Source organism: Haplochromis burtoni, unplaced genomic scaffold, assembly GCF_018398535.1.
Source record: "Haplochromis burtoni strain Fernald_Lab_line unplaced genomic scaffold, NCSU_Asbu1 Contig_64, whole genome shotgun sequence".
NCBI lineage: Eukaryota > Metazoa > Chordata > Actinopteri > Cichliformes > Cichlidae > Haplochromis > Haplochromis burtoni.
Window position 1 is genome coordinate 171,698 of NW_024582425.1, and position 17,108 is coordinate 188,805.

The 17,108-nt window shown below is 40.8% G+C and overlaps 1 protein-coding gene across 5 annotated transcripts in view; it reads left to right on the forward strand.

Annotated features, from left to right (window-relative positions):
* Positions 1–17,108, forward strand: part of gabbr1a (gamma-aminobutyric acid (GABA) B receptor, 1a) — a 128,132-nt gene that overhangs the window by 18,693 nt on the left and 92,331 nt on the right. For 4 of the 5 annotated variants that reach the window (XM_042221285.1, XM_042221284.1, XM_042221283.1 and 1 more), the window contains 2 exons: positions 5,248–5,433; positions 9,749–9,766. In XM_042221285.1, the coding sequence (XP_042077219.1) occupies positions 5,248–5,433; positions 9,749–9,766 (204 nt within the window). Of the gene's footprint in view, positions 1–5,247; positions 5,434–9,748; positions 9,767–13,354; positions 13,364–17,108 lie in introns of those variants that run through there. The other variant, XM_042221288.1, reaches the window with a different exon arrangement.

Here is a 17,108-nt window from a genome sequence, read left to right on the forward strand (position 1 = left end):
TACAAAGTGCTGCGCGTGGTAAACGGGCCATAACCAGCAGACTCGCCTACATTACTGTTATTTCCATTTCGGCTATTAATTAAACAGTTTGTTCAAAGCACATCAGCATATTTGCAAGTTATGGTGTAAGATGGAAGCAGACATAATTTAAACGATATGATCTGTGACGCTTCTCAGCCTTGTTGTTTCTCCATGAACGGGCTTTTAGTCTGTAACTTTGAAATCTGATCTCATTTCATAAAGACGGCCCAGTGCATGTGCTAAAGGGAGAAATGAAAGAAGCATTAGTGCAACTTTCCTTAGTATTTAGAGAATAAGATTAGCTCTTTTTATGGTCACCACATAGATACTTACAGATCACATGACTCAGACCCTCCTGATCATAACTGACTATTTAACCACAACCGCGACCTCCTATCAGGTAAACCTGTGACTTTTAAACTGGACTTTAATGACCCCATTTTGGACACACGTGGCCAGTGTGTCAAAGCACAGGCAGTGAGAAAAAAACGGGACACAGAGATGAGAATATGTTTATTCTACAGGGGAGATGAAGCCTTTTCCCTCTGCTCCCTGCTTGGAAAATAAGTGAAGGCCTATAAAATAAATACATGTAAATATGAAATGATCTGTACTGTCTCCACTGAGGCCGCCTGTGTCTTCAGAGACATTTAGATGATGTTTAATGAATAAATTTGCACTATGAAATTTATTGTATCTCTCTACAAACCAAATTTGTATTGGCTCTTGCAAATTTTGAAATAAGGGCAGCAATCCAGTCAAATCCCAGTTGAAACCTCCCGTTTTTGTTCTTCCAGTTCACATTTAACACCAGTGGAAATCTTCCCAGGAGTACACTCTCAGAAGCAGGATTTTTTGTTTTCTCTGGCTTACGTAAGAGCACAAGCTGCAATGTGCAGATTGGAGTTTTATTTTGTACTCGCATGCTGGAAGGAAGATTCGACAAACTCGGCAGCTTAACAGAAAAACACTGAGGAGCCCGGCCATTTCCAGATCAGACAAAAAAGAAAAAAGCTATTCCTGTTTTATTTTTCCTGGTAACTAACGCAAAACTTTCCATTTTCCAACTTTCTAACGACTCCGTCACTACTTTGTGCCCGTTTTGTTTCTGAGACGTGTGTGGGCACACTGCCAGATGTACTAGAAACTAGTGCCTGGAAATATGCAAACAAGGGAAAGAAATAATCTCACAGGATGAATTCATTTAAACCTCAGACACATTTTCAGCTTTTTGCTCATTTATATTCCACTTTTACCTACTGCAGTGCTTGCTCAGATGAAGGAATCTATTCATGTGTGGACTGTAGGGAAGGTCGTTCGTTTTCTTTCTGCAGCAGCCGTAACTAGAAGAGATGAAAAACCTTGAAAAAAGAGACTTTTTTTTAACCCGTTGCCTCTGTCACCGAGGCTGCCGTCTGATTGCGTTCCTTTCTTCTCGTTTAGATTAGTCGCCGTGAACATCACAGGGCTACTACATGACGACAGACTCTGCAGTGGAGCCACTTTTCATTACAATTAATGAAATGTGTGGCATCATGACTAGCCTTGTTTCCAGAGAGAGTGACGCTATCCCCAGACCACGTTGGGCATGATTAAAGCTAACTAGAGGCATGCCTGTGGCCAGCTGTGAGGAGGGATTTTTCTGGCTCAGAAAAGCGAGCTTGGGGAGTGAAGCATGATTGGTCTGCATGTAGTTAAAGCAGCGTTTTACCTTATTTAGCAGCAGTCATTTTCCTCTTATTTCTGGGAAGAAATAATATACATAACCATGAAAAACAAAAACAAGTATTTTATGCTTATGTGAATGAAACCCCATTTAAAAATCTTACAAATGGTCAAACAGATTTATATCATTGGTGATTTAACCTCTCTGATGTGTCCCCAGAATATTTTACATGCAAGAAAATCTCCAACAAAGTCTGCCTCGATTTCTTTGATACAAACCAAATGCATTTTACTTTTGTAACTCCTACTAACAGACTATGTTTTACACAAATTTTCCTTTTTAAGGGGTTTCTGTCAGTAAGATCATGATTTTTGGGAGCAAAAAATAAGATTTGGATTAAAACGGTGGTTAAGTACTTTCCTCTGAGACATGTTTAATTCAGCTCACTTTCCTGTAATTAAAGGGTGCTTAACATTTTTTACAGAAGGCCCGACTGACTAACATAAAGTAAGTGAAGGGTCAAAGATTGGATAATTAAACATGACACTTGGAGTGCTGAGCTATCCATGAATTTGGCTGATGTGGCAGATTATTTTACAATTGGCAGTTTGCCAGCCTGGGCCTTCTATTGTTTAAAAAAGAAAGTTGGAACAGGCTGACTTCCTGTTTCCTGTTAACAGTTTGAAGTGCAGATTGACATGGCTAGTAAAGGATTCTGCAGTCCTGCAGAAACCCCAAGCACACCCATACTGTTTCTACTGGAACTCAGAGGATTAAGATGTAAATGTGAGCACCTCAGTAAAAGCAGAGCTTTAGACAGTTTGCAGATCTGGAGCGCTCACGTGTGTTTGTGTTAGCACAGTGCCAAAATCTTCCCAGCAAATTTCCCTCAAGATCAGACGGTGCAATCATCAGAGAAACCAGAAAAAGTCCAAGAGCTTCACCTCAGACTCTACAGGCCTCAGTTAGCTCAAGAAAGTACAACTGGAAGTAGGCTAAACAAGTATGGTTTGTTTATGAAGGTTCCAGAAAAAAAAACCCAAAACTCTTCTGTAAAAAGAACCAGCGTGACTTAAGTTTGCCAAGTTACATCTAAACAAGTCACAAGACTTCTGGAGCAGTGTCCTCTGGACAAACGAGACCAAAGTGGAGATGTTTGGCCATAATGTACAAACACATGCATATCAGCACAAATGCCTCACACCAGCTGTCAGCACGGTGTTGGTGGAGTGATGATTTGGGCTCCACCAGCACCCGGGCTCCTTACAGTTATTGGTTTCACCATGAATTCCTCTGTTTCAAAGGTGAGGTCATCTGTACAGACGACAATGATCTCAAGATGATCTCGAGCTCAGCAGCAAATCTACAACAGAGTGTCTGCAATGGTTCACTCATAGTCCCGACCTGAGCTGACTGAAATACTGGGGCGGGGCCTCAGGACAGCAGAGTTGTGTGAAAACTCTTTTTCTTTAAAGTATTTCTAATAAATCAATATCGGTGGCACTAACACTGAGGCATGCTTCAGTCAGTTGCTGCTTTGTTTAGTAAGATGAAGCAATAATTGTTTGATATGTTGTTATTTGTAAGAATTGAAAGGTTCACAGCTGTGTAAATTAGGCAGATGTTAAATGTGTGTACTCTCACCAATATTACCGGCTCATTCACAGCACGCAGCGCCACATGTTTGATTTAGCAGATTTTTGCAATGCCTGATACTCTTCCTGACGCAGCCCTCAATGTCGGATTTGTTTCTCCACACGGGGATGAACTGGGAACCTTCTGCTTGTTAGGCACATCTATGAACCACTACACTGTAGAGCCACTCCTCAAGGCTGTTTCTTAATATTAGGCTTAAGTTAGCTAACATCTACAGACTGCTGAAACTACTGATTAAAAATACATAAATATCACAGGTTTTACTCCTTTCAAATTGACACTGTAGGTGCAGCAACTAAAAACCTCGAACAAGTTTGAATGTCAGTGACCTCGACCTCAAGGTCAGAGGTCAAGTTTTCTGAAAATCAAGTCAGTGTGATAACCTAGCATAGGATATCTAAATTCATAGCACAGGTGTCACTGGCAGCATCTTTATAATTCTGCCTCTGGAATTATAATAATAATAATAATTATCCAATTACTTCTGAAAATGGGCGACTTTGTATAAAGAGGGCGTGTCTTCTAAACAGTAAATGAAAAGGTTTTATAAAACAACTTGACTTAAGGCTCAAAGTCGGCACGTTTGATTTAAATCCACTGCAGTGGTGTACCGAGCAAAATCCTGATTGGAGACATACACAGGGAGATTTGAGAAATACAACAACGCCCTATCTTGACTTGTCAACATGTGTTGATTACCAGATATGTGAAAAGTCGAAGGAAAACTGGCTTTTTTTTTTACTTGTGCCTAATCAAAACTGTAAATATGAGAGTGACTAACAGCTTTATAGCTGTGAGTCAGTGACACCGATGTTACTGAACCCGATCTAAAAATTCTCAACTGCAGCTACCAAATTCGATGCCACAGAAATGAAGCACAACAAGCCTCCATCTATTTTAATCATAGCAGCATCAGGGAGACTCTTTACTGAATGAAGGTCGTGTTTTAATGAGCGACGCGCTCTTTTTGCTCCTTTAATTGACTCGAATGAAGCAGTTAATATTTTTTTATGTGAACGTTATCCTGAGTGGAGATGGCTTTCAAGCTCGGTAACACATTATAATCACCGTCAGTATTTACAGTAAATAAACAAAAATATAAACGAACTACATTTGAATCAACTATCAGGCCAAACAGTGAATTATTTTAAAAACAGAGCTCAAACAATGCGAACAGGTACCGAAGCTTGTTTCTGTTCATCTGCGCCATAGACGTTAAATTCTTGCAGCGATGTTTTAAAAACTGTTAGAAATCCCATTATTGTGATTTCATGCCCCAATAATTTAATGTGACTGTCTCTTGAATTTATTAATTTATGAAGGCTTAAAATTAGTGCAAAACCCCCAAAAAACATTTAGAAGTGCCAAATTTCAACGCACCTCTAATCTGAAAGAGGCAGAAATAGTCATAGCATGAAGGAAAGCTTCGTTATATATGTATGAAAGTAATTGACCAAACAGATCACGTGATTCTGAGGTGGAAATTCACTGATTTCTTTGCTTCCCATGGTGGATCCACCAGGTTTAAATAAACCATAATTATCCTCTGAGTGTCTTTCAACCCGTCAATTTGGTTTTCGCATTACTACTGTTTTTCACTCTTCCTGCTTTTTTAAATCCTGTTTTCAGGCTTTTTACTGATAAACCTCAGTACTGAACAGCAACCCCATTAAACAAGGAGAGGAACTGAGCAGTGAACGAAGCGGAGCGTAAATCAGCTTAGAAGGCCGAGCGTTTCCCCGGGAGCTGGTAGACAGAGAAATGGAGCTGAGGGTTAAAACTGGACTTGGAGGCACCCGGTCGTGCAGACAATGAATTCATCTCCCTTTGAGCAACATTTGTGCAACTCCTTCTTTGTGTATTTATGGATTTACCTTTCCATAACTCCCTCTTCTTGTTTCCAGTGCTGCTGTGCCCGCGGGTGTGGACGTCTCTGGAGAACGGCAGGGTGACGGCGAAGCCTCCCGGGCCCCCCGTGGAAGGAACCGTGCTCCATTACAGCTGCCACGCCGGCTTCATCCTGGAGGGCAGAAACATCAGCCATTGCACTAAGCTGGGCAAGTGGGACGCGCCTAAACCCACCTGCCTGTGTGAGTGTCTCAGAATATATCAGGTTTTCCATTATACTGCGCCTTCTAGCAGAATTAAGTTAATTATGTCATATAGTGGGATGCCATTTTCTGTTACATGAGAGATTCAGCGGGAGAAGCAAGCCGACTGACAACAAAGAGCGTAATTAATGACACTGAAACTATGACTGGAGCCATGACTGGAGTTGCAAATGATGGTGATGAATCATAGTAACAACTGGAGGCTATAATTTACTCAGTGAGGAAAAATATTGAGCCTTTATTGATATTTCACACCTAAAACAGCAAATTGGTTAATAAATAGAAAATTAAAACAGCAGCTGCTTTGATGGCAAATTAATACTTGGTTTCTGCACCAATAAAAGAACACTGATGTATTTTAAGACCTCAGGAGGAATAAAACTAGGTCTAAACAACTAATTATGTGAATAATATTCAGGCTTTAATAAAGAATGATAACTGGGTCATTCCCTGGAAAACCAAACGAGTGCCAAACATGGAGCGAAACACGGCTAGAGGATGAGGCTGGTAACAAAATGTAGGCGCAAAGGAGGCTTTTGATAGGCTGTCACCTGTCGCACACGACAAGTTTACACAAAATTGACTTTTTAAAGTTTTCTCCAGTAAATGAATCAAACATCCAGGACACCGATGCTTCTTTCTGTTCCAGGCATTAAATTTATGCAATTTAATAAAATACAATCCATGACATTAATGCTCACAGCTGGTTACAGGAATCAATCAATCATGAAATAGCAAATACTTACGGCCTTATTTAGGACTTTTTAATGAACTGGCAACCAGTCTCTGGTTCCAGCTTCGCTAAAGAGCAGATTAAATGCTTTTTACACTAATCAGAAAATCTTTATATTGACACACTACAGGCAAACACAGCACTGATCCATTTCAGGATTCTGACTTGATGCTTTCAGGCTAACAGAAACAAACTATACAGAATATTAGGCATGCACTTGAATATTTGTTTCTGTAAGATTCGAGCTGGATGTTCAATCTCAGCTTGGTCATGTGACATTTTGTACTTTGATTGGTGTTCATCAAGCTTCAGTTTATCTCATTTTTTGCTAATCAGCAACTTTGTTATCTAGAACGAGCAACTTTTCATCCTCCTTTAGGAAGTTTTTCTCCTTCTCAAAGGCACGTAGTGAAGAATCTGCAGCACTCCTCTGCAGCACAGCTCTCGCAGCCATTGCTCTCCCGCTGCTCTCCCTCTCTGTTCTCATGCACAGCCTCTATGTGGGAGCTGCTGCTGTGCAAAGTAAGAGACTGTCTGTAGCTTCTAATTTTCCCTGTCAGTGATCATTTTACATGTAAATACAGCTGAAACCACAGCACAGTCTTTGTACATCACTCGTGTAAGCTGTGATTTTGTCAGATTATGTCACAGTTATAAAATCTGACACGAGCTCTTCCACCGAGGTTCTTTGTTCAAGGTAATTACAGGCTTTTTTTAAAATGTCGAAATACTTAGAATGCTTCTCATCCTTACTTGTCTGCCAGGCATCCTTCTTGCTCACCGCAGTAATAATCATGTCTCAGTAAACCTCATGTTGCAAACTTTGTCACTAGATTCAGCAACTATTATACCCGCAAACCAAAGTTTTTCTTCCTAATAAGCAAAAAACTGGGCACGCTCAGTGAGACGGAGGCAGACCCCCCGAGAAACATCATGTGTCTCTGAGTGACTGTCGAACAGCTGTTATGGATTTAGGTGTTTCTTTTACCACAGTTTGTCTGTTAGACGTTTCTGCAAATTAGTGCAACTATGTAAAATATTGAATTGAGACATTCAAATTTTACCTTTAAAAATATAAGCAATTAGCTCAATAATTGTGATAATACACAATAATCCAGTAACAAATAATAATGTCAACATGAATACTATTTAATGGCACCATGTGTTTGCCTTACACTACTGCTCCCTTCATCTATGATGCATATTCTAAAATGGTGTAATGCAAATTGCAGTTTCCAATCATCTCTGCGGAGCTGTTTTCATTCCTGATAGGAATTTTAAGGCTGATTTAAAAATCACATATTTTAATATAATCGCTCATATTTTTTTCATCTTTCAGACACGCAAAACATAAAGAAATTATGTTCAATTATTTATTTACCGATTTATGCTTTGGGTGACTAAAAACACAACAGGGAACTTGCAGAGTGCCCTCTGGTGGACAAACTATGCAACATCAGCGGTCATGGAATGGAAGAAAGGTGTTTCCCCAAGAAGTTTAAGTCCTTGAGCAATTTAAAAGCTGATACTGTTAGACGGGTAGATAGCTAATAATAGCTAACAATACTGGCCTACCAATAAATTGCTTGAGCTCTTCTTTTCGTCGTCATTTTGGGTGCCAAGTTCTGGCGGTGTGCTCTAATTCTCGTAGTTCACCGCAAAACATTCAAATTAAAGCCTGTAATGAAAAAACAATCCCAATAAAAACAAAACTTACATGTATTTGTGTTCTTGGAAGTAAAACCTTGAAAAATCAGACCAGGAAACATTTTCATAATTAAAAATATCACAGTGGCATAAGTAATAAACAGCTGGGGTCATAAATGGCTCTACTTGGTCACTTGAAGGTTAAATAGGATTTTCCAGATCCCAGAAAGTTGATGTGACAGTTTATTCATCACTCAGCACCTCCCACCTCCCACCTGATCAAAGTACACAGGGGTGGGTTGAAATCTGGTACTTTTAGCTACTTTATTTTTTCCAGCATCTTTGATCCCTCATAACTCCATACGTACAGCAGATAGCTGCACAGTCCTTTTAGGGCTGAAAGCCTCATTTAAACTGTCAAAACCCACAACCAAATCAAGTTTACAGCCACAAATGGGTTTGTTATCGTCAGCACAGCTTTTTCTCTAACCAGTGATGAGCATCGTATATATCAGAAGCAAACTGCACCAGTGTAACTAACGTCTGTGATGTAGAAGAACAGAAACAAGCACAGGTACCCTGGATGTTGATTTATTTTCTGGTCATTTACTGAAGAAAAGTTTAAAAAGCATTCTGGGTAAACTTTCAAGGGTCATCTAATCACATGGCAAAGGTAGCTGCGCTGGTTGGAGCATCTGAAAGGTTTCTTTTTGATACCAGGCTCAACTTGTAGCAGCGATTCTTTGATTCCTTTTGAATCTTTTAGCCAGGATTCCTTCTGAATGATTCCTTCTGAATTATGGCTGGGAGATTCATTAAATATACTAAAGGTATTATACCAAGAAATCTGCTGATTTTCAGTGAGCCAGGTGGAAACTTTTTTTAATATACAGATATATACTCTGGCCTGGGGGTGAGGACAAGCATGCATGTATTATATTTTAATTTTCTCCCGAGTGTCTCTTCCACAGAATCGCTGTAGCCCAGTATTTTACCACTGCTCACTTGGGTTTCAGTCTGCCTCCCGAAAATAGGAGCATTAGGCTTTAAAGATGACAGATAATTGCAAACACCTGCTCTCCCATCAGTGGAGCACTGTTGCTAAGCAATAAATAATGCAGCCAATCACAGTGGAAATCCTCAGAGGGTCGTCTGTACCGTTGGCACGGGCAGGTAAAGCAAATGACGTCCTGTACATGAAACAACAGTCAGGAATAAAGAGCCTGAGTGGGTATTAGTGATGTCACTGACGCCCATCAGTGTTCTCAGTTACAGCAGATGGCGTGTCCGCTGTCGGAAAAGATTTGTTCAAATTAGTGCAAATAAATGAGGATTTTGGAAACAAACACACACACGCACACACACATAGATGAAACAAACAAGTGAAGGAAACAAGATGCCAACTGGTTATCAGAGGAGTTGGCATGGCAACGAGTAAAGTTGCTATGGGAATGGTAGTATTAAAAGAGATGAAAGAGGAATTATCAGCACAGTTGGAAAGTAGGGCCCTTATTGTATAATCCCTAAAAGTCTAGATTTAGAAATGCTGACCTACATGTGTGAATGCTTCAAATAGACTGAAAGAGCATTGAGACAGTGGTTTGTGTTGGGCCTTTATTAAATGAGTTTTATAGGTTTTCTGTTGGGTTTTATATGCTATGTGTTGTTCATACTATTACATAATAGGGACTTCCAGCCAGGCATTGCTGCTCAGCATAAACCTCTTCCAGACCCTTACACAGGATAACTACGGCGTTGTATTGCTGCCCCCTAGTGGAGCAAAGTAACATTGAACACTTTCAGTTAAAAACTTTTTTTACCCACTCTGTTGGAGTCTTTATTGTAACAAAATAAAAATCTGAATATATTTGTAATCAATTCTTCTTTTGTCCTTTTTCTATTTCCCTGCCACAGATGACAGAAACTACACAGGTAAGAACTTATTGTTTCCTAATTTTGTGATTTTGAAATCTGTTAACCTCGCTCAGCTCAGCGATGACCTGTTGAAGGTTACAGCGTTAGATTAAGGTCACCGAGTCTCAATCCTTTTCTGCTGTAACCTTTATAACCTTCCCAATTTTATCAATCCTTAACACTAACAAAGGAAGATTAATTTTACTTACTAAGGGTTGGCATTAGCCAAAAATAAACACAACTTATTATCCATTAAAAATCCTATTCATGCAGCCTAGTTTCACTTTGTTCTGCACTCGTTGCTCCTGCCCCATCTGCAGTGGCTCTGGGCAACAGTTGTGAGAGTCACCAGGATCCCGTCCACTCCTTTTTTATGGAATTTTTTGCCAAATGGAAAAGCTGACAATAGAAGAACTCTGCTCAAAATGCATGTGTAACATTTTAGCTTCTAGTATCTGAAAATGTGCCAGGCAGCTAGTCACCTCGTGGTTGTTAAGAGAGTAAATGATGAGGACAGATATCAAATCTATTCAGTAGTGCAACAGACAACCGTCACCTCAAGATGCTTTGTACTGTAAAGACACTGCAGTGTTTGAGAAAAAGCCCCAATGATCAGCCCCATCCCCACCCTTGAGCAGCATTTAGAGACAGTGGTGAAGAAGAACTCCCTTTTAATAGGGAAATATTTTAAGCAGAACCAGCCTCGATGATGGGCCGTCTATTGATTTGTCAGGGGGTCAGGACAGAGAAAAGAGAGAAAAACCCCAAAACAGACAAAACACAAACTGCAAAAGACCGTAAACAAAAGTCACATGACTGCATATTTTGCAGAGAAGGACTGTTCAGTGCACTGTGAGAAGTCTGAGTCAAGCAGCAGCAACTAAGAAAACTGATCCCGCCCCAACTGTAAGCTTCATCAGAAAAGGAGAGCTGGAAGCCTAAAAGTGCCGAACGTGTCTGTCTCCTGAATCCAGACTAACAGCTATGGGCTCTCCGTCCTTTTCTACCTTTGGAAACTCTGTGAAACACAAATAAGCCAGCAGCCTGAAAGTGAAGTCAGATAATAGTGTGAGGTTTTTAAGATACGACGGAGCCTGATCATTCAGGACTGTGTGGAGAGAGTAGAGGACCCAAGTGCAGACAGAGGCAAGTAGACAAAACTGAACTTAACAAAAAACGAGCCTTTATTTAGGGCTGAAAACTCAAGGAAATACAACAAGGCTAAACTGAGGGAAAACCTGAACGTAAACTGGGAAACTATGACTCTCACTGAGACTTTATACTACGACTAGACAAGATAACAACTATGGCTTGACTGGGAAACTGTGACAAAAGGTAGGGAGGGTAACACAGACAACGAGACACTGAACACAGAAAGACCGATCTCCACAAATGAGGAGGTCAGGGGAAGTGGAGACGTATGAGCAAACAGCTGACTAGAATGAACATAATGATGCCACAGTGGAAGTGCAAACTAAGCACATAGGACATGGAAACAAAACTGTCAAAATAAACAGGAAACATGATGAGACGCAGACACGACAGGAACTTGACAACAAGAACCACAGAGACATGAAGCAGGGAGACTTGGAACAGGGGAGAAGACACAAAAGGATCCACAAACAAAGGACAACAGCAACCTGTGCATTGTAGAAATTAATCAGATAAACTAAACTGAAACTAGAAAACCAATGAATAACGAAATACAATAAAACTCAAACACTGGGCCACACGACCCAGTACCGTGACATAGAGCACCCTGACATAACAGGTTATATCCCGATCCAAAATAACAAACCAATCACCATAGCAAACACGACACAGGTCAGCTGTGCAAACCCAGGCCACGAAGCTCCCGACACACAGCCTTTGTACTGATGTTCATGCTCTGCAGTTACTGAGTCAGCAGAGAGCTGGCAACACGCTGTGACCCTGCTGTGTAACCACCGTGGTCTTACACTGCTACGGATCCTGAATGCTTCCATTGTGCTATAATACTACTTACAGCTGATCATGGAACAAGAAGAAGAGAAGAGATGTCATGTGGTGATTTGTTCGAATGATCATTTACAACAGTGGTCCCCAACCCCCGGGCCTCGGACCGGTACCAGTCCGTGAGTCGTTTGGTACCGGGCCGCGAGAGTTGAGGCTCAGGTGTGAAATGTAAACTAACCAGTGATGAGCATCGTATATATCAGAAGCAAACTGCACCAGTGTAACTAACGTCTGTGATGTAGAAGAACAGAAACAAGCACAGGTACCCTGGATGTTGATTTATTTTCTGGTCATTTACTGAAGAAAAGTTTAAAAAGCATTCTGGGTAAACTTTCAAGGGTCATCTAATCACATGGCAAAGGTAGCTGCGCTGGTTGGAGCATCTGAAAGGTTTCTTTTTGATACCAGGCTCAACTTGTAGCAGCGATTCTTTGATTCCTTTTGAATCTTTTAGCCAGGATTCCTTCTGAATGATTCCTTCTGAATTATGGCTGGGAGATTCATTAAATATACTAAAGGTATTATACCAAGAAATCTGCTGATTTTCAGTGAGCCAGGTGGAAACTTTTTTTAATATACAGATATATACTCTGGCCTGGGGGTGAGGACAAGCATGCATGTATTATATTTTAATTTTCTCCCGAGTGTCTCTTCCACAGAATCGCTGTAGCCCAGTATTTTACCACTGCTCACTTGGGTTTCAGTCTGCCTCCCGAAAATAGGAGCATTAGGCTTTAAAGATGACAGATAATTGCAAACACCTGCTCTCCCATCAGTGGAGCACTGTTGCTAAGCAATAAATAATGCAGCCAATCACAGTGGAAATCCTCAGAGGGTCGTCTGTACCGTTGGCACGGGCAGGTAAAGCAAATGACGTCCTGTACATGAAACAACAGTCAGGAATAAAGAGCCTGAGTGGGTATTAGTGATGTCACTGACGCCCATCAGTGTTCTCAGTTACAGCAGATGGCGTGTCCGCTGTCGGAAAAGATTTGTTCAAATTAGTGCAAATAAATGAGGATTTTGGAAACAAACACACACACGCACACACACATAGATGAAACAAACAAGTGAAGGAAACAAGATGCCAACTGGTTATCAGAGGAGTTGGCATGGCAACGAGTAAAGTTGCTATGGGAATGGTAGTATTAAAAGAGATGAAAGAGGAATTATCAGCACAGTTGGAAAGTAGGGCCCTTATTGTATAATCCCTAAAAGTCTAGATTTAGAAATGCTGACCTACATGTGTGAATGCTTCAAATAGACTGAAAGAGCATTGAGACAGTGGTTTGTGTTGGGCCTTTATTAAATGAGTTTTATAGGTTTTCTGTTGGGTTTTATATGCTATGTGTTGTTCATACTATTACATAATAGGGACTTCCAGCCAGGCATTGCTGCTCAGCATAAACCTCTTCCAGACCCTTACACAGGATAACTACGGCGTTGTATTGCTGCCCCCTAGTGGAGCAAAGTAACATTGAACACTTTCAGTTAAAAACTTTTTTTACCCACTCTGTTGGAGTCTTTATTGTAACAAAATAAAAATCTGAATATATTTGTAATCAATTCTTCTTTTGTCCTTTTTCTATTTCCCTGCCACAGATGACAGAAACTACACAGGTAAGAACTTATTGTTTCCTAATTTTGTGATTTTGAAATCTGTTAACCTCGCTCAGCTCAGCGATGACCTGTTGAAGGTTACAGCGTTAGATTAAGGTCACCGAGTCTCAATCCTTTTCTGCTGTAACCTTTATAACCTTCCCAATTTTATCAATCCTTAACACTAACAAAGGAAGATTAATTTTACTTACTAAGGGTTGGCATTAGCCAAAAATAAACACAACTTATTATCCATTAAAAATCCTATTCATGCAGCCTAGTTTCACTTTGTTCTGCACTCGTTGCTCCTGCCCCATCTGCAGTGGCTCTGGGCAACAGTTGTGAGAGTCACCAGGATCCCGTCCACTCCTTTTTTATGGAATTTTTTGCCAAATGGAAAAGCTGACAATAGAAGAACTCTGCTCAAAATGCATGTGTAACATTTTAGCTTCTAGTATCTGAAAATGTGCCAGGCAGCTAGTCACCTCGTGGTTGTTAAGAGAGTAAATGATGAGGACAGATATCAAATCTATTCAGTAGTGCAACAGACAACCGTCACCTCAAGATGCTTTGTACTGTAAAGACACTGCAGTGTTTGAGAAAAAGCCCCAATGATCAGCCCCATCCCCACCCTTGAGCAGCATTTAGAGACAGTGGTGAAGAAGAACTCCCTTTTAATAGGGAAATATTTTAAGCAGAACCAGCCTCGATGATGGGCCGTCTATTGATTTGTCAGGGGGTCAGGACAGAGAAAAGAGAGAAAAACCCCAAAACAGACAAAACACAAACTGCAAAAGACCGTAAACAAAAGTCACATGACTGCATATTTTGCAGAGAAGGACTGTTCAGTGCACTGTGAGAAGTCTGAGTCAAGCAGCAGCAACTAAGAAAACTGATCCCGCCCCAACTGTAAGCTTCATCAGAAAAGGAGAGCTGGAAGCCTAAAAGTGCCGAACGTGTCTGTCTCCTGAATCCAGACTAACAGCTCTCCGTCCTTTTCTACCTTTGGAAACTCTGTGAAACACAAATAAGCCAGCAGCCTGAAAGTGAAGTCAGATAATAGTGTGAGGTTTTTAAGATACGACGGAGCCTGATCATTCAGGACTGTGTGGAGAGAGTAGAGGACCCAAGTGCAGACAGAGGCAAGTAGACAAAACTGAACTTAACAAAAAACGAGCCTTTATTTAGGGCTGAAAACTCAAGGAAATACAACAAGGCTAAACTGAGGGAAAACCTGAACGTAAACTGGGAAACTATGACTCTCACTGAGACTTTATACTACGACTAGACAAGATAACAACTATGGCTTGACTGGGAAACTGTGACAAAAGGTAGGGAGGGTAACACAGACAACGAGACACTGAACACAGGAAGACCGATCTCCACAAATGAGGAGGTCAGGGGAAGTGGAGACGTATGAGCAAACAGCTGACTAGAATGAACATAATGATGCCACAGTGGAAGTGCAAACTAAGCACATAGGACATGGAAACAAAACTGTCAAAATAAACAGGAAACATGATGAGACGCAGACACGACAGGAACTTGACAACAAGAACCACAGAGACATGAAGCAGGGAGACTTGGAACAGGGGAGAAGACACAAAAGGATCCACAAACAAAGGACAACAGCAACCTGTGCATTGTAGAAATTAATCAGATAAACTAAACTGAAACTAGAAAACCAATGAATAACGAAATACAATAAAACTCAAACACTGGGCCACACGACCCAGTACCGTGACATAGAGCACCCTGACATAACAGGTTATATCCCGATCCAAAATAACAAACCAATCACCATAGCAAACACGACACAGGTCAGCTGTGCAAACCCAGGCCACGAAGCTCCCGACACACAGCCTTTGTACTGATGTTCATGCTCTGCAGTTACTGAGTCAGCAGAGAGCTGGCAACACGCTGTGACCCTGCTGTGTAACCACCGTGGTCTTACACTGCTACGGATCCTGAATGCTTCCATTGTGCTATAATACTACTTACAGCTGATCATGGAACAAGAAGAAGAGAAGAGATGTCATGTGGTGATTTGTTCGAATGATCATTTACAACAGTGGTCCCCAACCCCCGGGCCTCGGACCGGTACCAGTCCGTGAGTCGTTTGGTACCGGGCCGCGAGAGTTGAGGCTCAGGTGTGAAATGTAATGGTTTTCAGGGTTTTTATCGGTTTTCAGCGTTATTTTGTTATCGTTTTTATCGTTAACTCGGTTTTCCTGGGTCTTTTCACGTGTGTTATGAATAAATCTTCTTTTTTTCGGTACCGGTACTAGTTTTATTTTGTTGTATTTATCCGCGACACCTTAAAGGCCGTCCGTGAAAATATTGTCGGGCATAAACCGGTCCGTGGCGCAAAAAAGGTTGGAGACCGCTGCTTTAAGATGCTACTTCGTGATCTGTTTAGAACAACCACATTCTTTCACAAATGTTTGTAAATATGAGCAGATGACGTAACATTACAGGGAATCATTCAGGTTATTAAAATGAGTATATATACTGTTTTATAATTAGCTTTGTAATGAAGCCCATTAAGCGTTTGAAAACTCAACATGGCCGTGAAGAAGCTGAAGTCTGAAATTACTTTTTTTAACAATACTGTTCATTTCAGTCACATCTCCTGTATAAACCTCTGCACTTTGATCCTATTGATCCCAGACTCCTGCAGCCATATGCTGAAGTGTCCTTGGGCAGGGCACTCAATCCCAAATACCCTCTGATGCATCCATCTGGGTGTGCATGAGTGTGTCTGTGGATGCAGCAGTTTAAAAAGTGCTTTGAGTGCTAAAAAAATTAAAAACCTACACATATGTGTAGGTTTTTAATTTTTTGTGCACTGTTTGTGTACTAAATGGACTGTATACAGTCCATTTAGTACACAAACAGATTCATTCTTCCATTCTCATATTTAGCCTACCCCAACATCTAACTATATCTACACACTTTATCGCCTTCCTTTGTGTTTGCAGTGCATCCTTCCAGTGTGACATAATGTCTGCTAGCCTGAACCTAAATATCCTCCATTGTCTTTAAAAATAAAATTCTCAATAGAATAATCTTTTCCTTCTAATCCTTCTGTAAGATGAGCACAAACAGAATAGATGTAAAGTTGTGCAGATGTTTAGCGACATAAAAGTGGACACTGAAACACAGAGCCTCTTTGGAACGTTGCCAAAAATCAGTTTACATCAGATAAAATCAACTTTTTAAATACATGTCAAATCATCACAAATATGCAGTGTTTCAAAGAGTAGACCTCAAATCATAATATATTTCATAAACAGACTTCCATCTTTGATCTCCCGTCAGTCCTCTAAGTTTGACACCAGGCTGCGGTGTGACTTCTTCACCAGAAGAGGGCAGAAGAGATCTTTGAGAAACCCCCCACACTCGGGCGTGTCTCCATGTGGGGCAGCAGTGGCCTGAAGCACCAACAGGCGCTTGTTCTAACTGAAGGTTTAAATCCCCACACCAGCTGGAAGATCTGACTTGAGGGCATGAACAGCTTTGAACAGATTGTCCAACTCAATATTTTTTTTTTTTACTGCTGTGATAAACAAGATCATAGTTGAAGCTGTAAACATAAGTTGAGGAAGATAGTTTTCATATCTTATATCAGAAAATGCACACATTGCAGAGCTCACGGGCTCTGCTCCAGTTTCCAACGAGCCAATTACACGAAGAAAGGTTCTGAGTAAATCCTTCATTTATGACTTTGAGGACGGTTTCATTTGCTCATTAGTGAGGAAGTATT